Raw genomic sequence first — 25886 nt, 5'->3', positions numbered from 1 at the left:
CGGTTTACAGAAACCCTATGTCTGCAAAATTCCGGGTTGCACCAAGAGGTACACAGACCCCAGTTCCCTCCGAAAACATGTGAAGACTGTGCATGGGCCAGAGGCACACGTCACCAAGAAACAGCGCAATGATGTTCACCTGAGACCACCTGCCCTTAAAGAAAATAGTGACAATGAAGCAAGTGCCAAGCAGAGTGGCAAAGCTGCAGAGGAGAGCGCCGAGGCAAACAGCATCACCAGAGGGACGGAGGACTGTTTACAAGTCAAAACAATAAAGACAGAGAATTCTGTGGTAAGAAAAGCAGTTGATTTGAAAAGCTGAAGGAGCCCGTTTAAAATCTCAGAGATCATATGGAAAGTTAATCATCTAATCTTTTTGGATTGTGCCATATCCCAAGGATTTACCTTGGGGTCACCATAAATCTGCTGTCACGTGACAGTGCTTTACACTCACACATGCAAACTTTCTATTTAGTGCTACAGTATTTCTTAACTTTTTTTGCGGAAACATTTTAAAGAAGCATTTGTCTTCTCTGTGCTCATACCACTCTTTCTCATAGTCACAGACCAATGCCAGTTCATCAGGCAGGCTGTTTTAGAGAAATTAGATGCCTGGTCCCACATATAGGCTGCTGCTATTTGGCTGACCTCCACCATATATAACAATGTGAGCATGAACAACATGCTGTTGCTTTTCACTGAGTCAATCTGTCTGGAAAGATGACCCTTCTCAAAGATCATTTCAACTGAGATCATTTCAACTGGAGATGTGAGGGACTGTATCTGGAGCCCTGTGCATGTGATGCATGTCTTCTTCTACAGCCTCTCCCTATGAATAGCAATAGCATTTAAATAGTGTTTTGGACTATTCAGACTGTTTCACATCTCTGGGATATATTCAGATGTCACAGTAAATCACTTGCTTTAGTGTGTTGTCTGAATGCAGGTTGCTCAATAAACTATGGTTTGTTGGTGGATGCTACACTGAGATTCTCAGCTATCATCTGTAGATTGTTAACTGGCATTGTTGTGATTTCTGAATGCACAAATCCCACTTTGTACAGTAGTGTTACTTTTCCTGACGTCCTTCACACAGAGAGGAGAGAGCAACAAAAAAAACCCTAGTAGTTCTAGCTGCATTCAGTTTGAGATGAGACTTTCTAAGGGCATTCCTTCTCCCTTCTTTTGTACACATGCACAATTCTTCCTGCTAGCAGTATCTGAAAAAGGGAGCTTTGAATCTCAAAAGTTTGTACCCTGAAAATAAAGTTAGTCTCTAAGGTGCTTCTGGACTTGAATCCCACTACTCCCTGCTCGTGATTGTTTGTCCTCTTATGGAGGAAATTTGAAAGGCAAAAAGAGCCAAAAGGGAAGAGAGGGGCTGGAAATGATCTGTTTTGTTTCAGTTTAGGGGATGCACTGAAGTAGCTGGTCAGGAAGAAAGAAGGGTAAAAGCTCAAAAACGCTTATTTACGCATTCAGGATTTCAGTGAAACAGGTGGAAAGAAAGGAGAGTGGTCGGGAAGCTGACGATATGTAGCCAAGAGCAAAGAGGAAGCATGCTTTGTTCTTGCTGTCTTCCAAGGATGGGGAAAGCCTAGGAAGTGGGGGGAAACTGAAGCTTGGAAGCCAAAAGTGGAGAAAGCCTTCTGTGGTTGTAGCCTTAGCAGAAGGAGATTCATAAAATGCTATCTTAAACCACTCCGTGGAAGCAGTATAAATAAAACAGTAAGGGGGATTGGGGTGGGCTCAGTCCAGGATGGGGAAGAGCGCCCATTGGCCCCTTGGCAGTCCGGCACCAAGGGGCCATGCGTGGCTGCTGATTGGTACCTTGGCCCCAGACTGGCCTCACCCCCTGGCCACCGACATGACAGGTAGGTGGCTGGCCTATAAAGCACATGCGGCTTACTGCTTTTTAATAAAAAGAGTTTGAGAGAGTTGGCAAGGTGGCTTAGTGGCTTCAGCTCCCAGGCAGGGCAACAGCGTGGGGCAGGAGGCAAAGTGGAGGCAGGTAGCTGGCACTGTTGCTGCGCTCTTGTCTACCCAAAGGCCAATTCCTAATCTGTACTCAACTGAAACCTACTAAGGCCAAAACATCCCTGAGAGATATTCTTGTGTCATGGATGCTGCAAACTTATCCTCATTTTTGTATCTCTCCTTTGTTCCCTGTTCCATCAATTACATCAGCTTTTTCCCCTCAGTGTTGTCTGTGTTCTAATAATCTGTTCTTTCTCCTCTCTTAACTTTCTCTATTGTACTTCACAAGGACAGTCGGTACTAAGGTGAGCAAATACACTGTCTTTGTCAGAGTTTCTGTGCTTTGTCCTCTTTGTGTGGCTGAACAAAGTGTGTATGTGGACACATGCATGTTTTCTGCAAGCACCAAGAATGTGCAAGATAAAATAGCCATGGCCAAATGGAGCTTCGTCTAAGCATTCACAATCCTTTCGTTGTCATATTTTACATTTTGGCACACAGACATGCCTCTGGTAACTCCTTTTATGGATAACCTTCCGTTCAGCCTCACACCTGTAGAATTCATTTCTATCCCAGCCTACACAACGGGAGATAGGAATAGAACTGGATTCAGACTGTACACTTATTTCAGCATGCTTTGTGGCAGAGAAGGCATTTCTCTAATGCGGCAGAACACAGGGAAACAATGCTAAAATATTGTGGGAAGTGGAAGCGATATCATGTAAATCGGTGTCACTTCATAGGCATGCTGTTGCTACCCTAACCTTTCCTCTATGTTCTGATGTTATTAGTTCCATGTACGACTACAGCAGTGCCATGCTCCATTCAAAGTAACGTGGCACATTGGCTTTGCCAATATTCCCCTTTTCAGTCTCTCTCGACCTGCTACTATAGGTAAGAAAGCAATTTGACTTTGTCCACAAGGAAAGCTCTTGCTGGAAGACAGCGGACAGACTCCCCCATCCTGACCTATGGACCAGTAGCGTTTGGGAGGAACCTTTAAATTAAGGGTCATCTGGCATTCCAACACTACCACCTTCTAGAATGGACCATCATAGGTCACCATCCCAGGGCCCTAATAACTGAGAGCCCTGTGTATGAGCCTGCAGAGAATATTTTCACTACTATTACAAATAAATTGCTTAATGTGAAATGCAATTCCTATTGCAATAACTACTTTTTAAAAAAATTACCAGACCTAAGGCTGCAAATCATGCCCTTATCTTCCTATAAAGCCTGTCAGCCAAGCATGTTAGGGTCCTTTGAACCACAAGAAATACACTGGGTCAGGCTTGATTCTGCTGTAGATAGAGCTGGGAGGGCAAACATCTACTAATGTTCCAGGTTTATCTTCAAGATCAACAGCTTAAACTTCTCAACTGAAGACATACAATTCGCTTTGCAAATAGAAAAGAAAATCCCCCCTCCAGGCTTTTAGCTCCCTGATGTTTACTTACCAATCCTTGAAAAAGTCATAAAAATTAAGTTAATCACTTAAATCCCTTGTTTTACAGGAGGGGGAATGTACCACAGTACAATCACACTTATGGGCAATAATGACCAAGTTGGCTCTATACAGCAAATAGCTCTGACAAATCTAGTTTGATGCAAACTGGAATTACTATTAGAAATGACTTTTAATTCTGTTAATGTGCTAACTTTAATTAGCACAAAATAGACTTTACATTTTTTTCCTGTGGTTCTAAATATATTAGTGTAAAGATTGTTGGTCATGAGGAGTTTTTTCTAAATTGTATTAAACTTTTTCAAATTAATGTCTAAAATGTAAAAATAACAAAAATGTGACGTAAACCTACTCCAGTCTACATGGCCTTCACCATTGGTCTTCACCAATGAATGAATAGAGATAAATCACCTACTAGGGTTGTCCTGATATATTTAAAGGGGGGGGGGAGACAAGGAATGTTCATAGTGAACATTCTTTTAAGCTAATTGCAGTGGCCAGCTAAACCTGCTTGCCTCTTTTTGAGTTCCATCTTCTGAAACCTCTCTTGCTTTCACACAATGCGGACATGGTGTTGTTTTTATGTTGTTCCTCTCAATAGAATCTATTTCATCTTCTTTGCCCTCATTTCCCACACTGGCTTTTAATTCGAGTGCCAACTCATGTGATATGTGTCAAAGGTCCTATACCACGTGAGATGGGACGATGCAATGGAAGACAATAAACAACAACAGCATTTAAATCACAGTGACTAATTAAACAATAGTATGGGCAAGCAAGGGAGAAGGGAGTGGGTACAGAAGAAAAAGAGTGCCATAAAAGATCAGTCAAAATAAAACCAATAAATGTTAAAATATCAAATGTTCTGTGAGATGATGCATTTATTTCTTATTATAAGTTTGTTGCACCAGAGGTGCTGATTTTGAGATGAGTGTTGAAATGAAAAACTATTCAATGCACATATAATAGTAAATCTGATACAGAGGGAAGCATCTCAAACTCATTAAGATTGTCTCCATTTTCTTTGTCTTGCTAAGATGTATCAGTCCAGTCCTGGGGGCCAGTCATCATGCAGCAGTGAACCATCACCACTTGGGAGCACCAACAACAATGACAGTGGAGTGGAAATGAACATGCACAGTGGAGGAAGTCTGGGAGACCTGACCGCATTGGAAGATGGCACTCCTGTTGTGGACTCGACAGTTTCATCTGGAAACGCGACAGTCAGCCTTCAGCTAAGGAAACACATGACAACAATGCAACGCCTTGAACAGCTCAAGAAAGAGAAACTCAGGACGGTGAAGGATTCTTGCTCATGGGCAAATCCTGCACCTCAAATGAGAAACACTAAGCTGCCTCCCATCCCTGGCAATGGTAGGTCTGGCCCCTGTTATTTGAACTATTGCTCAGTAATCTGTTGGATGTCTCTTCTCCTTGCTTGAAAAGGGGTGGGTGAGTTGAGCTGGAATCTAAAACTGGAATGTGGATGTCCTCAGCACGTGCACCAATTTATATTGACCGGTCTCAGACTTGAAGCCAAATATTGAATGTATTGCACTTCTTTTCTGATGTCTTTTAAGTGTGGTGGTCAAGACTGGACTCAAATTTGAAACATAAAGAGTATTGTTACAAATACATGCACCAACATTATAGCAAATGGTGTGCTATAATGCTGCTGTCTTTTTTTGAAAAGAGGCGCTGGGGTTCATGTTTAAAGTAATATAAATGCAAAGTAATAATTTTCAATGTCTCAACCTTTAAGAGAAAGATAACTTTGCATTAAATTTTATAGCTTTCCTGTGCCCTTGAAAATGGCGTGAGGGTCAAAATAGACTTTTGCCTTAAAAAGCAGAATGGTGTCTGGAATATGTATACTATATTTCACTCCAGTGGTATTTGAAACAAACAGAGAAGCAAACATCAGTTAACTTAAGGCTTTGCATTACTCAACCAATGAAGAAGAAGAAGAGTTGGTTCTTATATGCCCCTTTTCTCTACCCCAAGGAGACTCAAAGCGGCTTACAGTCGCCTTCCCTTTCCTCTCCCCACCACAGACACCCTGTGAGGTAGGTGGGCCTGAGAGAGCCCTGATATCACCGCTCGGTCAGAACAGCTTTATCAGTGCCGTGGCGAGCCCAAGGTCACCCAGCTGGCTGCATGTGGGAGAACACGGAATCAAACCTCCCAGATTATAAGTCTGCACTACTAACTACTACACCAAGCTGGCTCTCAAATAACAAGCGTAAATAAATATATGAGGAAAGAGAACCATTGAATTAAAATCTGGGATTCTGTGTGAGAAAAGAACTGCTGCTCTTGTCCTGCTCTACTGGGAAACTGGCTCTGTCAAAACAGATTTCTTCCTGGCAAATCTTCTTCCTCCATCCTTTCTTCTTATTCTGTAGCACCCAAGGCTCATAACAGATCTTTGTGAGAGTTTTTTAAGATATTTTTTTCAGTTGATTTACAAATTCAGGAACTTTCCTGGAACTTTGATATCAACTGGATAAAGGCAGTTCAGCTGAATCACCATTATAACAATTACCCCTGAAGAAAAAGATCCCACTTGTTGAATACTTGAGATCCTTCTTCATGGCTCATCAGTTGTACTGGCTGGGAGAAATCATTATGTGAATCAAAGGTTTCATTCTGCTACAATCTGATCCTAAGAAATTCCCCTTATCTATTTCAATACCAATTAAATTTTGTATGGGTCGATTGTAGTCAATGTATTGCTTTTCACAGCCCTATTCATGTTATAGTCTTCTCTAAGTTGGGCAGATAATGCGGGGGGGGGGTTCCCCCTGAGACCTGGAAGTGGGATAATAGGACCATCCTTGCCTGTGGCCTGCAACCCAGTTTTTACTCTTCTATAGAGATAAAAATCAGTTTTGTAGTGCTTCAAAACCCCACAAGCCCAGGAGGACAGCTGAACAAAAATAATGTATGTTGTACACTATGTCCAATCATAGTTCTGTTATAGCACCTCTTAAAAACGATCATCTGTCTCCACTCTGGGAATCAGCAGTGCTAACAGCCTAAGTATGTTGTACTTATGAAAAGCCATAGAGTACTAATAACACAGAGATATGTGGGGATAAGCAAAGGTTAAAAGAGAGAATGCATTCAGAGGGAGACGTTTCACATACTCTTGTTGGGGTTGCCTTTTGATAACACTAACTAAGAACCTGCCCTCTTCCCAATTCTCATTTAGGCTATCCACTGGACAACATGGGTGGATCTTCTACAGCATTGCCTAACCCAAGGATAACAGAGTTGTCCATCAATGAGCTTACAATGTTGAATCAACTAACTGAACGTCGTGATAGCTCAACCAGCACCATGAGCTCTACCTACACGGTCAGTCGCAGGTCATCTGGGATATCCCCTTATTTCTCCAGCCGCCGTTCCAGTGAAGCATCACAATTTGGAAACCGTCCAAACAACACAAGTTCTGCTGATTCCTATGACCCAATTTCCACAGATGCATCACGCCGATCAAGTGATGCCAGCCAGTGTAGTGGGATCCAAGATCTTCTGCACCTTACACCAGCTCAGCAGTACAGGCTGAAAGCTAAGTATGCGGCAGCCACAGGTGGCCCTCCACCCACACCATTGCCTAATATGGAAAGAATGAGTCTAAAGAACAAAATCTCCCTTCTTGATGGGTCAGAACCTACTTTGCCTTCATATCGCCACCTTCCTGGTCCAAGGCGTTGTAGTGACAGTAACACTTATGGGTATGGAACACCAGGTGCGTTCCCTCATGACATGGTAGGCAATAATGCAAGGCGTGCAAGTGATCCTGTGCGGAGACCTCCTGGAGACCCTTCTTCCCTTCCTAGGGTCCATCGTTTCAATAGCACCAACAACATGAATCCTCTCCACTCTCCTTTGGACAGAAGGAACTTCAATCTTTCAGGCTATGCGTGTTCAGATGGAAGCCTCACCAGGCATATGTATTCCCCAAGGCCACCAAGTATTAGTGAGAATATTGCCATGGAAGCAACATCTGGTGAGACAGATGTTTCTGTTGGAGATGATGATATAGTACTACCTGACGATGTAGTGCAATATATCAAATCACAAAACAATGGGATGGCTGGAGACAACTCTTCTATAGGGTATGGTAATGAGATGCAGAGCTTCCAAGTGAATGCAAAAGGACAACAGAATAACATGCTAAACCAGCGAAGAATGGCTGTCTCAGATGTGAGTATGAATCATTCTGCTCCAGCAATGGGCAGGTGTCAAATAAATTTTGGTATGTCCTCCAGTATGTGCAAAAACAACATGCCTGTCCAATGGAATGAGGTCAGCTCAGGTACTGTTGATGCAGCCTCTGTTCACGCAAAGCAACAGTTTTCACCACGGAACTTAGCTGTAGTCCATCAGAAGCACAACTTCAGCCAGTATCAGAACTTCAGCCATCAGCAGACGCAGATTGGTCAGAACATGGATGCAAACCTGCAGCAGTTTATGCACAAGAATGCAAACTTGGATGGACAAAAGTTAAACTGTATGCACTTAAAGCAGCAACAAGCAAATCTAAATCCTAATAACCATTCAGATTTGAACTCACATGAAGGGTATAGCCAGGCTCATCAAATGCTGAGCCCAAGCACAATGACCAACGACCAGTTTTCCCCTTCCTGTAACAACATAATGAAGCCCGCATCCCATGTTCATCCTCAGGCAATGAATGCTATGGCTGATCCAAATCCAGTAGTCAGTGGCAGCAGAGAATGCACAATGCACAACCAGGTAATACAGGATCCAGGGCATCAGCAGGGCTTTTCATCTCAGCCAACCCATATGAACTTCTCAGTGGCTCAGGAAGCATTCCATCAGCCTCCTGCACTGATGACCTCAAATCAGACAAATTTTGAGCCACAGCAGGATATCATAGGTACATTTGAGCACAGCTTCACTTCTGTAGTACAGCCTCATCCTCCATCTAATCCCAGTCCAGCCAACAGATACCGAGGGATACATGCTATGCAACAGTTGGGTTACATGAGAACACCGCACCCATCTACCGATGTGAGCCCAGGGCATGATAAGGTGGAGGCCACCCCTAAGAGAATAAATGGGATGGCATCATCTCAGCCTCAGTCTTGCAACAGTAATATGAGGGACAGCCATTTGATGCACTATTACGGTCAAATACACATGTATGAACAAGATGGGAATTTTAATAACCATGCAGACTGTAGTGTAAGACAGCAACAGTGTGCATTGAACATCAAGCCGGCCACCATGCCCTCTCCTGGAGCTAATCAGGTTTCAAGCACTGTGGACTCACAGGTTCTGGAGCCTCCTCAGATAGATTTCGATGCTATCATGGATGATGGTGATCATTCCAGCCTGATGTCTGGGACCCTGAGCCCTAGCATTCTGCAGAACCTCTCCCAGAACTCTTCTCGCCTTACAACTCCCCGAAACTCTCTGACCCTGCCATCTATCCCAGCTGGAATTAGCAATATGGCAATAGGGGACATGAGCTCTATGTTGACCACCTTGGCAGAAGAGAGTAAATTTCTTAACATGATGTCTTAATGCTTAAAGCACAACTGTCTAGAATGATCAGAGATTACACGCTAAGCAATTTTATGAATGTGCTGTTCTTTAAAAAGAAAGAAACTCATAGAGTAGTTTTTTTTACAAGTATTAAATACATTAAAGGGATTCCAAATAAGGGGGAAAGTCTTTGTACAAACATGTATAAACTATATAAAAGAAGCACTGAAAGTATCCACCTCTCTCTAGTATTATTTTTGTGCTTGTTTTACAGCGTGCTCACAAACACCACCACAGTACTAGAACATACCTCTCAAATGTCCTTCTTCATAAAAGACAGGCCACATTTGACATCATTTTAAAAATGTGATTTCCTTCTCTTCTTTCCCTTTTTCAGAGTTTCACGCGTTCTCTACTTTTCAATGTGGAAAACAGACGGGACTTTTCCAAATGTGGAACACTAGAGAGTTGTGCACTAAAATATTACACAGTGGTGTTAAAGATCAATCTCTTTCTCCGTTGTAAAAAGCACATTTTGTCATCTCCTTTTGGTTTTCATTTTGTTATTGCTGCAAAAATGCAATTTCCCCTCTCTAGCGACAAATGGACGGGTATCATTTTGACCTAAATGCAAAAAAAAGCCAGACTGTGTCTGCTTGATGCTTTAGTGCTTTGCTTTTTGGCCAGAAGTGTGCACACACGGGCATGCACAGCATTGTTTATATAGCCAATATAGCTCTTGGTCCCTTGCAGCTTAGCCGAGAAGCCTCAGCTCCTGAACAGTTTTGCAGCAAAGTGCCTTATTGTGTGTTAGTTGTTGAATCGTCAAGGCATCTCTTGTCCATTAACGTCAAATAAAGTGTATTGCCAGAAGCTTATATAAAATAAAGGTACTTTTATATAGGGCATCGCAATGTTGCTAAAAGACATTTGAGGGGGTCACATTGATGGGGAGACTATGTGAAAGATTAATGCCCCATTTCTTTTTTATCAGAGGAATTTTACAAGGTAGTTTATATCATGGAGAATGTAGCGGAGTCTTGAAAATGCCGCTAATTTAAAAATATGTCTAGTAGGAAAAAGGTCTTTGCCATGAATGGCATACAATGGTTTCTTAAAGAGCATGGGTCATTCCTCGTCTCCATTGACTTCACGCTGGAGTTGAAGGCACAAAGAGTCGGGCCACAACAGAGTTTACTAATAAGAGGTGAATCATGCGATGGTACAGAAACATTGTCTAGGTCACCAGTTGACATCACAATTTATTGTTGTCCTGAAGACCTTCTCTTCGGCAGCTGCATGGTGTATAAATGGCTTCTTGTGCAGAAGTGTGGCATGTGGAATCAACTGTGGCCTGAGAAAGTTTGCTGAGTGGCCTCATCTCTCAGCCGCGCTTCCTTCCCAGGGTTGCTGTCTGATTAAAAATACTGCCCTGATGTCCTTGGAAGGAGGGCGGGCAGGATAGGAGTGTAACAAAAACAACTGCTTGGATCCGATGTAGCCCAAGTGGAGCTGGCCCTTGTAAGCCACAATTATTTCTACATGCACACACTGCACGAATGAGCTGTTTTCTATACATTCAGCTGAGTGAAAACATTATTTTAAGCGTGCTAGCTGTTCAGAGATGGGTCAATTTATTTAAGGACCCACTCCCAAACTGGATAGATTGTGAGGAAAAAGTACAATGCGTAAACTCATTCCTGGGCATGAATGGGAGTTCACTGGATTCAATCTGTACAAGCACATGTGGTTGGAATCTTGGGTCAGAACATGTAAATATCCTTCCATCATGATCCTGTAGCTGTTTTTACTGTGCATTTTGCTTTAATACAGTTCTGAAACAACATGCAGAAGCATAATGTATACTAAATTTATTTTATGTATTGATGATACATGTTGATAATGATGATGTTTGTCCATCATTCATGGTTGAATGAGAAACCAGCATTTGTCAATAAAGCAAATTATCTCAAACTTAGTTACAGAAGAAAATGCGGGTCACATTCCCATTTTTATCACTACTCTAAATTTGTAATCTAGCAACCCCCATTCAGTTGCCTGTAAGGCTTCTGGTGGTACCTCAGCAAAGCCAGGAAGTCTGCACATGCACTGCAGCTGCTGTCACTTGTGCAATCATGATAGCGTACACTTCATGCCCAGAAACAGCCATTCATATACATGTGATCCTTGTTTTCCTGTAAACCTGCTGCTGGCCTCCAACACAATTCCATAAACCAGCATATCAATCATTGCTGTGACAGAATGATCCCAGGGTAACTGTTCCTTGTCAGTTTCGCTTGGTGAACCTTTCATTGGAAAGCAAGTTTATTTCCTGACATGGGAAACACTAGATCCCGCCAAAAAGAAAAGGTTCACCATACAAAAGCAGCAGGGAAATTTAAATTGATAGTTACTTGGATGTGTCAAAAGTTAACAAGAGAGCAACTGGGTGGCTAGAAGTACCTTTTCATGCTATTCTTTTTTAGGTTATTGAAACCAATATATGATTCCCAAATATATTTATTTTTTGTTCTCCATCACAAGGGGTCAAGTAAAGCTTAGCTAAAAATATTAGGGTCTTCTGAGTAAGGCAATTTTACACTTTTGGATAGTGTTCTGAATGAGCTTTGACAAAATGTATTCACATCCCTTAGTTAGGTCTAACGATGGGCCTAGTAAGGAATGGTGTGACATGATGGGTCTATTCATAGGGGCCATAATTCTCGAGTGACAATTGCAGATGTTATAGAATGGCTTAGTTGGGTGAGCTATGATCACTGAGCATAGCCACTTCATGGAATTTCAGTGCTAGCGAGGCATCATGGACAAAGCTGTGTGTATTAACTCATCAGAACCCTGCCTTCCGGCAAAGTGTCTTATTCAATGGATGTATTTTGGTACAACAGTTTTTGAGCTTTGTATGTATATGTGTGAAACACACACATACACACAGTCCTCAATTGCCCATGACATTCTTCAGCTTTACAAAGACAGTCTTCCTTTATTTACTGTAATAGTATTATAACAACCATACTGGTGTTGTATATATTCTGTATAGAAGACGTTATTAATAAAATATTGTAGCTGAAATGTTCTGTCTTTATATCTTAAGGACCCTTTTAGCTTTTTTTTTTACATCATAAGGATGGCAGTCATATGCTGAAACTGTATATAAATGTTTTGTACATTAAAATATTTTTTTTCATAATTCCAGTTGTAACTGTTGTTTGTTATTCTGTCTGCATTTACAGCAGCATCCAGCCATTGTATCATGCAGAGTCAAAGATCTCCATCTATGGAGAGAGGAATCACACAATTTAAGGACCATTTCACACATCGTATTTTATAGATGTGTGCCTAATATGATAAAGTTACGAATGCAATAATTACACATTTGCAAGTAGAACTGTCCATCAGGGAGAATACCAATTCATGGAGGAGCTCCTTATGAATTTAGGGACAGGCCCTTAACTAAAACCTTGTACTAGAGAGCTTGCCTGAGGAACCCTTACTGGAAACCCCAAGTAGTGGATCAAGCTTTCATTGATGTGCAGCCTCTTCTTCCCACCAAAATTATTCCCCATCATTCATTGATTCCTTCTTATTCAAACAACAGTCATGACAGTGTGAAGAGACTGCCCTCCGCTACCACCCCCGCCTTGAATGCTGGGCCTCATTGAGCTCCAACCAATAGCAGCCTCTTGTCACAATGGTCTCTCTTCATGCCACTAGGGCTCTTGTTCTTTATGAGCATTTAGGCCCATTTGGGAGACATGCCGCATTGTAAATCAACAAAGTATTCTGTGTTATAAGGAATGACAATTTATGGCCAACCGAGGGCTCTCGCCAACAGCTATTTAACTTGTAAGTAAAATGGCCTAACGAAACAAACCTGTCCCTGTAACTGCAATTTCTCTCTCCTGGATTTATGTTCCATGTAAACCTGTAAACTGCCACTTTAGATGTGTTGCAGTAAAAGTAATATAAAGTGAACCAGAGGAAAGCGAAGCTCTTAACCATGTGGTTGATTTTTTTGTCCTTTGGACTGTGTATCCACGCTTGCCAACTATCTGAATTTACCCAGGACAGTCCCTGTTTTTCTACTTGTCCCTTATTTGTATTTTGGAGAAAATGTTGGAGAATGTTTTCAGAAACGTGGGGCCTGGAGGTCTCCTAGAATTACAAGTGCTACATAGAATCCGAAGACCAGTGCCCCTGTGGGCAATGTCAGTTCTGAAGCATAGACACTATGGAATAATATGCCAACCCTTCTCAAACTCTGCCCTCCCCAGGCTTCTCCCCCAAATCTCCAGGATTTTCCCAATGCAGATTTGGCAACTTTACATAGAAATTAGGTAGTGGTGCCATTTCTTCAGCCTTTTCCCCAGGACAAATGTAATTGTATATATGGATCCTCAAAGTGACAATACACTGCTCTTTCCACCCAACACCACCTCAAAATACCAACAATGAACGTTGTTGTATGTTTAGGATTGCCAGCTTCCCAAGTGGGGCCTGGCAGTCTTCTGAAATTACAACTGAGCTTCAGATTACAGAGGTCAGTTCTCCTGATGAAAATAGAGCAGGTCCTATGGCATTATGTGCTGCTGAGTTCCCTACCTTCCCCACCCACCAAAAATCCAGGAAATTCCCAATCTGTAGTTGGCAGTCCTATGTATGTGCAGCTATTGTATTAAAGTTAACATCAGATCCATTGTGAGATCCAACATTCAAGTACGGTCAACCTACTTCAGCAGCCAGAAACTCTTTGAGAGTGTATGAATATAATGAGGGTTGATCCTTGCTATGAGAATAAGAGTATTTCAAATGTCTCTACTTTCATTCCTGAAATGGTAAAGGTGCACCTGGCAGTTGAGAAGGAGATTCACAAAGCAAGGATATAAGAAAAGTGAACTAGATCATGTCTCCAAGATAAAATACTCATATTATGCAGAAAATATACTTTGACAATGCATTTTATCCCAAGAACTGATTCCCAGTCTCTGATCAGAAGTTGGAATCTCCGGAGTACCTGCCGCTCCATTCTCCTGCTGCTTCCCCCCTCAAAAGGTGACATATTCTACTTGGTCCCTACAGAATTCAAATAACAAACAGGAAGCTTATAGTCATACTGAGTGCATTCAGTCATGCCCCTGATACCTGCACCCCATAAGAAGCAACTGCAACAATACTACAGCACAAGGGAGTTCATTTTCTTTGCCAGGATTTAATGAAACTGAAATTATTTAAGGCCACAAAACACATCTTGATATATGAAGTGCAATTTATTTTTAATTCTTTTCAGGAGGAAAAAATGTGCAGACATATTCAGATGCTTTTCAGGAAGATGAGTCAAACCCCAAGATTACATGTCATGCCCCAATATCCTGGCAAGGTGCTTCCACCAGACGAGCAACATTTTTCTAGCAAGCTTCAGCTTAAATTGTTTCTTTCTTCTGGGTCCTCAGCAGGAGCACACAAAGGAGAGAACAACAAGAAAAATATAGTTTGTATGTATGTAGATGTATACAATAATACAATAATGCAAATCAAATTCTAAGTCCTGTTTATTGTCCAAACCTTGGAAGCCAAAGGAGAAATTCTCTATAATGCATGCTGAACAGGATTCCAATACAATAAAGCCTGGTTCATGACTTTCTTCAGCAGCATTAACTAGAAGATAAAAAACAACAACATTAAGGATATGAATAGCGAAAGATTTATGCAAACTGAAAAGAAACCAAAGTATGATATGAATAGTCATGTACATCCTTATTATGCATAAAATGTAAGGATAAATGAAACACAGACTATATAGTTCCCCTGGAGGAAATGGCAGTTTCAGAGGACATACTCTGTAGTATACTCTATAATATGCTATAGAGTCAATAAGAAATGGAAAGCCTAGAATGGCTATAGTGGATGCTCTATGCCTTCTGATTCTCCTATGGTATACCATAGAGACTAGGAAAAAACTGATTGTCACCTGTAAAGAATAGAGACAAGTTGTGGATTGAGGAGAATTTTTCTTCATAACACTGAGATGGGGAAACGTAAGAGGATTTTGAGAGGGTTTTTTTCGGTTGCATTCATACCAGACCATGTGCATACAGAAAGCTATAAGTGAAAAGGTGGGAAGAAAAGGCCAGGTGAAGAAAAATGGGAAATTCAAATTGAAAAACTGAATTTTTCTGGGAGAAAGTGACCTCAAAGGAAGGGGTAGCAGAGGAACTGAACTTTGACAAGGATTTGCCATCACAGGATATGATACTGCCGGAAGCAACATCACATCCTCATGGAGCTCCCTGCTGTCGTAAGACACTGTTCCCAAAATCTAAAGGAATTTCCCAAGCTAGCCATAGAGCTCAATAGAGCCTGTCTTTGCACTGATGGCCAGGCATATTGCTTGCAACTAGCAAGGAGGTGAATAGTTATAGTGATGCTCTGTTCTGCTCTGTGGGAAGAAGCACAGGCTCAGCAGGGCCTGGCTTCACCCTGTGCCAGCCTGGGTGATCTAGCTAGCAAGGAAGAGTACAGCCACAATAGGGCCTGTTTTGGCCAATGAGGATTGTATAGGCACAGCAGCACCTGGCTTCACCCTACAAAGAAGAGCATGGTGGTAGTGCAGCGGTTTTGCCCTACATGAAAGAGCATGAATATGCAAGCACCGGGTCATGTCTGACCCTTGGGGTGACGCCCTCTAGCGTTTTCATGGCAGACTCAATACGGGGTGGTTTGTCAGTGCCTTCCCCAGTCATTACCATTTACCCCCCAGCAAGCTGGGTACTCATTTTACCGACCTCGGAAAGATGGAAGGCTGAGTCAACCTTGAGCCGGCTGCTGGGATCGAACTCCCAACCTCATGGGCAGACAGCTTCAGACAGCATGCCGCTGCCTTACCACCACCTTTCTTTTTAGATGGCTCTGATGCCTCTTTAAGGAGGCATGATGGCAAGAGGGAGCATGGCAGGGACAGAGAGACATGGTTCTTTTCTATGGTAACTTTGACCCCAGGTCATAGAATCTTTAACTTTGGCTGGAAGTCTGCATGCGAGATCCTTGGAGAGAGCATAAGAACCAAGTGGTATTCAAACACCGGTGCCAATATTGTGAATCTCTGCATAGGAATTGTGCATGCAACCATAGCAATTAGCACAATTACAGCGTCTTAGACATGACCATTTGGATCATCTGAATCCTATAGACACATATACACACACACACAATATTGCCAGCAGCTGCAGTTCCTTTGCATATTATCATATCCTTTGTCAGTAAGTTCATAAGGTCCGTGAATTATATGTTGCATGGGGGCAGGGAATCCTTTTGTCCATTTGTCCTTTGGATGTTAATGTCTTTGGATTTTCTCTCATCCTAACTTCTGGAAGGATAGTAAACCAACGCGGGGAACAGGCTGCAGTCCTAGTCCAACCCTCTGCACTATGGAGGACACTCACATCTCAATCGCTCATCCACTGTAACCTGCCACCCCTTTGCCTTCACAGAATCAGCCTCTCTGTCAGATGGCTATTTCCAAAGATGGAGAACCCACCACCTCCCGAGGAAGCCTGTTCCATTGAGAAACTGCTCTAACTGACAGGAACTTCTTATGGATGTTTAGATGGAATTTCGTTTGAATTAATTTCATCCCATTTGTTCTGGTCTGTTCCTCTGGGGCAAAAGAGAACAATTCTGCTCCATCCTCAGTATGGCACCCTTCTAAATACTTGAAGATGCTTATCAGATTCTCTCTCAGTCGTCTCCTCTCTAGGCTAAACAGACCAAGCTCCCCCAGCCTTTCTTCATATGTCTTGGTCTCCAAACTCCTCACTATCTTTGTTGCCCTCCTCTGGACACATTCCAGTTTGTCAACATCCCTTTTCAACTGGGGTGACCAAAACTGAACACAGTACTCCAAGTGAGGCCGAACCAGAGCAAAGTAAAGCGGTACCATCACCTCCTGTGATCTGGACACGATACTCCATTTGATACAGCCCAAAATCCCATTTGCCTTTTTAGCCACTGCGCACAGAGAGACTTCCTCTTAGGGTTGCCAGCTTCCATGTGAGGCTCTCTTCCCTCATGGGAAGTCTGCTATGGAGAGAAAGGGAAGACGATTGGAAAATGCTTTGAGACACCTGAGGCCTGCTGGGTCACTGTGGCCCATTCCCAGTTCTTTCAGACCACTCACAGCCCCACATCCCTCACAGGTTGTCTATTGTGGGGAGACAAAGGGAAAAGGTGTTTGTAAACCGCTTTGAAAAACCTTTGGGTAGTAAAAAACAGGGTTCAAAAATGCAGTTCTAAGGAGTAACCATGATAGAACCATGTGGGCACATAACATTTTATCAACAGTGAAAAAATGGAGACAGAAGGAACAGGGTGGACACCTGTGTACTGTGACTATCCCATGTGTATTAGAGTAGGGGAACATTTTGGTATCTGTGACCTAATTCATACGAGAAGGATAATGATGCAGAACTGGGAGGAATTGGTTGCCATGTAATCTTCCCCTAAGAAGAATCTCCAGTCTGATTTTCCCTTCACATATCTGAAGACATGGCTCTGGAAAGCTCATCTGTAACCACTATGCCACAATTCCCAAAGGTCAGTCCTCTCCAACACTCAATGAACATTGCAATCCACAGGTTCTTGACACCCATATCTCCACGCCCATGCCCTCATTTGCTACCACACTACCACAACCTCCCACACAACACACACATTCCACCCCATGCCCTTACAGACTGGACAACTCCTCTCCTTCCTCTTCCCACTGCCAAGCTCTAGCGCCCGTTGTATTCCTGGATACAACAGACTAGTATATATATGCTGTGTCTTGCAGGGCAATGCATATGCATTGCCATACATAGGTTTCAATTTTTTTTTTAATTGCACTTTGGGGAACTTTGGAGGCACACAAACATCTGATTGGTTGCCTCCATTGATTGACAGGCTGAGGAGTGGTTACTAAAACAGCACATTGCTCTCGCTGGTACCTTTTTCACCACCAGTGAGGAGGGGGAAAGGTGAGATGCAGCAACAGAATGTGGAGGGGAGAAATGGCTGCATTTACTATCACACAATTATGGGTAGGAGAAATCACGTGATTTTGCCCCACATGCAGAAGTGGCATAGATAAATGCTTAACCTCCAAGGAAAATACAATAGGGAATAAATGAGACATTTCAAATTGAATGCATACTAGATGTGGAATATTCATGACATTTTGTCTATGGAAAAATGAATAGAGGGAAGTCTTCCATCCTGGAATCTTTTATCATTGATGACACATATCCTGTTCATCCTTTGGGAAGCATAGAGTAGCTCACCTGTTCACAATTCCATGCAGAGTTATTCCAGTCTAAGTCTATTGTATTTAATAGATTTAAGCTGGAGTAAGTTTGCATAGGATTGCATTGTCCCTCTCCCATATGCACCCAAACTAGATTGAGACCTACCTAGTTCTACTTGACATTAGCACTTTATCTGCACCCATTATGCTTTCAGACTGCTTCTTATGCCAAATTGGAACAGTTTACACCTTTTTTATTTTTTGTTTGCGTGGCACAGAATGGCAGTGGTGATGACTAGGATCAATCTAGATAACATATATCATACTTTAAAGGAGGCGGGGAGGGGGAGAGAAACTGTTCCAAACAAATTCACAACAAAATTTACTGCTGCAGAGGCAATTTGTTAACCTTTTACTTATAAATTAAGCCCTGATGTGAAAATTAAGGCATTGTAATTTAATATTAACCCATATGTCATAAAGTAATGAGACATACTGCAGGGGAAATTGCATTCCATATTGCAAAATATCCTTGTTATTTATAATGACCAGGATTACAAGTTATGCCAGCATTGATGGATCATACTTTAAAAATCTTGATAGCTCATTCATTTCTCTAATTGTGTTTATTACAAATTAAATAAGTTGTGCACACCCTTGATCTAGAAAGAGACAAAATTAATTTGCAAATCAATACAAATCTGCCAGCAAACTAACTGTACTCTTTCCTACTGGTAGTTACTTGAGCATAACATTTAATGTGCAAATAATTTCATAATATAGTATATTGTATGATATTTATAGGAAAGTATGTTTATTTGGGGGAATAAATACAAGCCCTTCATGGCCTTGGCCCCCCATACCTGCAGAACCACTTATCTCTCTTTGTCCACCAACATAGGTTCGTTCAACCCATCATACTTGTTGTGCATTCTGTGTGGTGGCCCCTGCATCATAGAATGGCCTTGCTGATAAGGCTAGGAAGGCTCCCACTCTCTTAGCTTTCTGCAAATTATGCAAAATTCAAGAGAGCGTTTAAAACAGGTTAAATAGAATTCTAGTATAATGATATGGTCAGGAACGTGCATTGGTAAAGAGATAGGGACTGTGGTATACACTATTGTGGCCTACACTATTGTATTCCCACCTATCACTGCAAGTATGGATGGTGGACTGTAAAATCTTATGAGTTCTGTGTAAACAGCTGTTAAGGGAGAGCTTTGAATGACAAGCTGCCCCAAGAGATCTGATTGGTTAGCAGCAGTTGAGCAGAGAAAAGACTTGAGTGCTAAATGCTGAGGAGAGGGCAGTCTGAATTCAGCCCAATAACAACAAAGGACAGACATCTTCGCAATATACCATCACACAATCTACTGGAGAATAGCTACCATCCCTCCAACCCACCAATGAATAGGATACTTACCACCATATACCATTTAAAAATGTAAAGAGAGAAAGAGAGAGAGAGAGAGAGAGAGAGAGAGAGAGAGAGAGAGTCCAAATGGATCCCTCCAGATGCTCACAATGCCACACTGGATCTCTAAATAGAATGCTTTTACCATAGGATCCAAACAGATGTGCTCTGCAAATAACAGTGTATAGTAGAATATCATCCATGCTGAAAGGAAGGCCACATACAGTCTCAGGAACAACCCAGATATAATTAAAGAACAGACAAAGGGGAAATCATTGTCATCATGAATAGACCAGACTACATCCAAGAGGCTCAAAGACAACTCTCAAATACTGCTTTTTACAAACAACTGGACCACCCATTCACACCTCTCTTATACCTGTGATATTTTGATGATATATTTATTCTCTGGATACATGGTAAAGAAGCCCTGGTCATATTCCACCAAGCATTCAATGACTTTCTCCCCGCCATCAACCTAACAATGAACCAATCTATGTAAAAAATACATTTTCTGGCCACTATTGTAAAAATCCCAAATGGATAAATAGATACCACCTAACACTGGAAACCTACTGACTGAGAACCATGCCTGCATGCCTCCAGTTATCATCCAAAATGTATCAACTGATTCATTATATACATCCAGGGTCTATGCTATAGTTGTATCTGCTCCAATCCTACAGACAGAATTCTTACCTGAGGAATCTACAACAACCCTTTTTGGAACTAAAGTACCCACCTGATCCCTGGTCTGGTGTGTTTGGAAACTGCCTTTTACATTCTGAAAGAATCAGTAAAAAAACAAACTAGCCCTGCTGTTTTAATGAGGGGGTTTGGGTACTGGATAGAGTATCCCTGCATTCTGGAAACCAAAAGAGTCAAATATGCTCAAGACAGTATACTGGAGAGTTTAGTAAACACTGAAACAAAAGCCTTTCATTTAAAATATTCTAAGTCCTGTGGAAAGTTTAGGAAACTCTCAGTTGCTTGAAGTATATGTTTATATGCTTCTATTGATTTATCTCAATAATTTTGCCCCCGATTTCATCTGACCTTTCCCCTCTTTGTTGAATAAAATATTTTGTTATTTTTGGAACTTTAAAAAGCCTCAAGTGCCATTTCAGTGGATTAAAGTGGGGTCTTGATCCTTCCCTCAGGTTCCTGGGCTGAGCCAGCAGCAAAATTTTATACAGGATGAGACAGCCATAGTTCTTCAGAAAATAAGAAAATTGATAAATAAGGTTGTTCAGACAGAAAGGGAGAGGAAAATGTAGGGAAAATCTGGACTCTGAGGGGGAAAAGTGGGCTAGCATGCTGCAGTCCAGAATATGTTGTTCTGCACCATGTCATCTTTTTTTAAAAAAATTATGCTTTGTTTCAGTTGTGTTTGAGATTTCTGTTTGTTTTCAGATTTCTGTAGCCCAAACCCTGCTGCACTGTTCTTTGGATGTCCCATCCTATTGAAGTCTACAACCTTAACTTGGCCATGTTGTATAATTTCATGCATCTCCTTTTAACTGAATGGTAAAATGTTCAATGGACAGCTGCAGACTTTTTCAGTTTCCTGAATAAGGACAGAGTAGCAGAACTGAACAAGGGTTGGGAAAACAGATACATGAAGAAACAGGGCTAGTCTTTAAAGAAATATCACTTCCCACAAAAGAATGCTCTTGGAGTTTCCTAGGTCTTTCTGGTCAATCAGCTGTATAATCTATCCTGCCTCCTTCCAACTGATAAACTTCCAATTGTTTTCAAGTTCTAATCCAAGCAAGCAGGCTGTGTTAGTGATAGGCAAGCACCAGAGACCCAAATCTATCATTATTCACTAAAAAAGAAGCTTCCAGTCACCAGGGACCACTGAGGAACTGCCTTTAGCTGTTACCTGATAGCCTTCTCTTGAACTTTAACAACAATGATGATGCTTATCACCCTGACCAGAGCTTGACAGAGAAGTTTTCACGGAAAACCGCTGCAGAGTTCTAGTATAAACAGCTTTTTGGTGTGAATCCAATAAAGCATGTACACACGCACCCCCAGTGTTCCTTCTTGTATAGTTCTTTTCTTAAGGTGTTCACCTGCAGCTGGAGTACCAAAATTCAAAAATGCATTGAGACATATTGGAAGCCTTGGCATGACCTAAGTAGTTCATGAAGCCACTTGAATTACTTTGTGCTGTAAGATTATAAGGGGCAGTAAGACCCTAGCAACAAAGGAAAACATTCAGTTATGATCCTATTTCTTTTTTCACAGATCTCTTTATGTGCGAGTAGCATGAATTTTCTGATAGTCTCATAGTCAGGTCCATGACATCCAGGCAGCACTCCACCATGTAAACCTAAAAGGTGGAATATGAATTACTGTTCTGATGTTTCTGGCAGGAACTGTAACCTCCTAATGTCTAACATGCTGCCTCATTTGCTAGCTTAATGCATATGTCCATCTGTTATGGGGTATTGTGTCCATTTCATTCAAAGCAATACATGCCCATTTTGGGGAGTGACTCATGCCAGGTAACACTTTGGCACCAGATCATTATACTTTTTACTTACTAAATCAAGAAAATTTAAATATATTTTATCCCCTGCCTATTCCTTTGTATCTATGATATTTATTTTCTCTTTATTAGGGGGGGATTGAATCAGCAGACCAGGCTTTCTCAACCAGGGTTTCATGAAACCCTGGTGTTTCTTGATGGCCCTGGAAGGGTTTCCCAAATGGGTGGGAGTTAATTTTAATATATATATGTTAAGCATTTATTGGGTGATATGACCATATGTGGTGGCCAATGATGGGGTTGGAGGGGTTGGAAAGGGGAGGGGCCCCAGTTGGGCATGTATGCTTCCCAACCAAATTCTGCATTATTGTGCTGCTTCCTGAGTTTCTCAAAGCTTGAATAATGTTTCAGGGGTTTCTCAATGGTCAAAAAGTTGAGAAAGGCTGATCTAGATAAACAGCACAGGTATTGTGTTCTGATATCTAGTTACTTTGCCAGATCTGATCTGCTTTGCAGTGCTCTGCAAACAGAGAGCATAACTGAACCAAAGTTGGATGCACTGTAGTCCCAATGATTTTAGTGGGACAGGTATATAATTATATTGAAATGAAGAGGTCATAATAAAGAAAGAAAGAAAGAAAGAAAGAAAGAAAGAAAGAAAGAAAGAAAGAAAGAAAGAAAGAAAGAAAGAAAGAAAGAAAGAAAGAAAGAAAGAAAGAAAGATGAATTGTGTTAACTTTGAGAACTGCTACCCATTTTCCAGGAATGCAAAAGTCATTTAATTCCAAATACCAAACATCACTAAAACAATCTGTGATATATGAGAATGGAATCATCTGACACTGGCACCAAATGAAAGAGAATGATACTATTAGAGTTTTACCTGGATGCCTGCAGTTCCCATAACTACTCCATTTCTACTCATAACTACTCCATTTCCCTGTCTTCTACTCATAGAGGTAGGCATTTTGCATGGTTGTGTGCCACATTGCCAAGAATACAGAATGCATCCCACAGCAACCTTGAAAGCAGAAAATCTAGATCTTACTCATCTATAGTGTGAGCAACTGCAGAGATGGAACCAAACTGTCATTGTGGAGAATGTTTAAATGGCACCTTACTCTGCCAGTGACCATCTTCCTTGAGGGAACAGCAAGAATATTTGTTAATTCCACTCACAGCTTGTCTCAATAAGCACCATTTTCCCTTGTTCACAGATGAAGGAAGTCTTAAAGGAATCAACTGAAAATGACCTGTCATTGATTACAAAGTTATTTAGTTAGGGCAATGTAATTCCAAACTGCATGTCTATATATTGCACTATTAGTGAATGCTGACTCCAAAAGGAAACAAGAGAGATCAATAGGATATGACAGGGAAACTGGACTGATTTTGCCTGTTCAATGTGTTGCAGAATTATGGATTTAAAATACATCCCAGATATTATTAAAATATACATCTGCTGTGAGACACCTTAAGCTGAGAGAGTACATGGAGGGACAGAAAGCCAATAGAAAAAAAATTATTAGTATTTTTGTATTTCCGCATAATAAAAGAGACAAAAGCACAAATAGTTCTTAATTTCTTAAATGAAGAGTTTCAAATATTGATGAGGGAAATTACTTGTTTCTGCTATGATTTGAATTAATGGAATCTTCTTTGGCATACACAGCCTCTTTATAAAAATAGGTTGAAAGAGATACCAAAATAGCCACTGCTCCATAATGCAGTTTTTGACCTTCTCCTGACAGTGTCGAAATCACTTCCTAAGGCACAGCTGTGTATGACTCCTCTCCCTCTGGCCTAAGAGTGGAATATTAAAAGGACCTACAACCACAGCAGGACTGTCTTATTAGTATACTAGCTGCAGGTGTTTATAAAGCATTGTTTTTATTTATTTATTTATTTATTTATTTATTTATTTATTTATTTATTTATTTATTTATTTATTTATTTATTTATTTATTTATTTATTTATTTATTTATTTATTTATTTGAGATTTTTATACCACCCATACGGCTCTGGGCAGTTTACAGAAAACATCATGAGGTAATTACATGGAACATCACAACAAATATAACAGTCATAACACATAGCACATCAACTAGGATGTTTCAACAAAGATAGCAACTTTAACGGAACCCTTAGGTAGGTCATGTAAGGGGGGCGTCAGGGGAGACCAGTGGATTTTATTGGGTTGGTCAGCCTCAAGAAAATGCCTGGTGGAAGAGCTCTCTTTTGCAGGCCCTGCAAAATCGTGGGAGTTCAGAGTTTTGTTCTCTTTTAAAAGATAGCAAAAGACAGCATAATGCAAAGCCGCAGTTCCTGTATGAACGAAGTTACAATGAGTACAATGAGCTACAAAGAAATGCTTTCCCAGTAAGCAAGAGATTTTGGGGTCCATCAGTTTCTCCATGGGTTTGGTGAGGATCTAGGAAAATATGTTGATTCGGTGTCCCCTTCCTCAGCCAGCTACATTTTTTTAAAGGACCAAGAAAAAGAATGAGCTTTTTTTTTAGTTGAGATTTAAGGTAAAGGTAAAGGTATCCCCTGTGCAAGCACCAGGTCATGTCTGACCCTTGGGGTGACGCCCTCTAGCGTTTTCATGGCAGACTCAATATGGGGTGGTTTGCCAGTGCCTTCCCCAGCCATTACCGTTTAATGATTGAGATGAGTTGAGATTTACTACTTAGTTATTCAGTGCACTGTTTCTCTAACGGCTACCATTGACTGCACAGGTGCAAAAAACAGACAGTATAATTTGATGGAATTGCACTGACGCAGAAAGGGAATGAACTATAAATAAATTTATGCTTTTTATTGCAAGTTAGTGATCTATCTATCTATGCCTTTTGTTTCAAGATGATTTTGTTTTCAGACTATACAAAAGGAGGTACAAGCTGCAATGACTTGGTCTCATGCAAACACAAAGATTCTCAATGCAATGCTGTGCTCAAAACAAATTTTCCCAGGGAACAGCAAGGATATCCAATCAGGAGTTCATTTCATAAGCAATTAAAGGAGTTTGACAAAATAAGTTCTCGGTATGCCTAATTAGCATTTCCCATCACATTCCCATTTACACTATTTGGAATTGCCTCCCAGTGCTCCAGTCTTCTGATCAGACCAGGGCTGCCGTTTCAGTTTGCATACCTTTCATCTCTTAACCTTTAATGACATTTTTCCTGGGCCCCTGAACTACCTGTAAATCTAACCTTACAAGGAAAAGACTCTTGGTTTTCAGCTCTGCTTCTTGTCCTGTAAATAGAGCTAGAGTCTGTCCCCCAAAGCTCACTTTTGGGTTGGTGTAGCTCTGGAACACCTGCTCTCACATGTCATATGTCCCTGTTTCTTTCCCCTTTTGGACTACTTGCTAGCCACATATCTGTACCCCTGGTTTGAGAATCAGACCATCTCACAGGCCTGCTCAGATAGGAAACTACAACCATCTTTGCTGTTCCTCTTCCATTATCTCTCAAGCTGTCTTCCTCACCTCTGAGTAACCTGCACCATTGGATGTTTAAAATGACCTGTCTTTATAGCCCTTTTCTGGTCCACTGCCCATATAGGTGGCATTACTTAAATTGTGTATAGAGTTATCCAAGAGTTTATTTAGCTTCTAAGTGAAAGATTGTGAAATAGGAGTTGTCTTCCTCATGCTATTTTGGTATGGATTGGGGTACAGATTGGAAAGTGGGTCACATCCACACTGCCTAG

The 25886-nt window shown here is 41.3% G+C and overlaps 1 protein-coding gene and 1 long non-coding RNA gene across 6 annotated transcripts in view; one reads left to right on the top strand and one right to left on the bottom strand.

Moving 5' to 3' along the window:
* The window catches only part of GLI2 (GLI family zinc finger 2), a 248677-nt gene extending 236915 nt beyond the window's left edge, over nucleotides 1-11762 (top strand). For all 5 annotated transcript variants that reach the window (XM_077320547.1, XM_077320546.1, XM_077320544.1 and 2 more), the window contains 3 exons: nucleotides 11-292; nucleotides 4480-4816; nucleotides 6657-11762. In XM_077320547.1, coding sequence (XP_077176662.1) covers nucleotides 11-292; nucleotides 4480-4816; nucleotides 6657-9001 — 2964 coding nt within the window. In that variant the 3' untranslated portion in view covers nucleotides 9002-11762. The remainder of the gene's footprint in view (nucleotides 1-10; nucleotides 293-4479; nucleotides 4817-6656) is intronic.
* A 5157-nt stretch (nucleotides 11763-16919) lies between these two features.
* The window catches only part of LOC143829498 (uncharacterized), a 78887-nt gene continuing 69920 nt past the window's right edge, over nucleotides 16920-25886 (bottom strand). Inside the window, exon 2 of the long non-coding RNA XR_013228173.1 lies at nucleotides 16920-17056. This is a non-coding gene — a long non-coding RNA (uncharacterized LOC143829498). The remainder of the gene's footprint in view (nucleotides 17057-25886) is intronic.

The sequence above is a fragment of the Paroedura picta genome, chromosome 2 (assembly GCF_049243985.1).
Source record: "Paroedura picta isolate Pp20150507F chromosome 2, Ppicta_v3.0, whole genome shotgun sequence".
In the NCBI taxonomy this organism is placed as follows: domain Eukaryota; kingdom Metazoa; phylum Chordata; class Lepidosauria; order Squamata; family Gekkonidae; genus Paroedura; species Paroedura picta.
The sequence above is the reverse complement of the archived record's forward strand: the minus strand, read 5'-3'. Positions and strand labels throughout refer to the sequence as shown.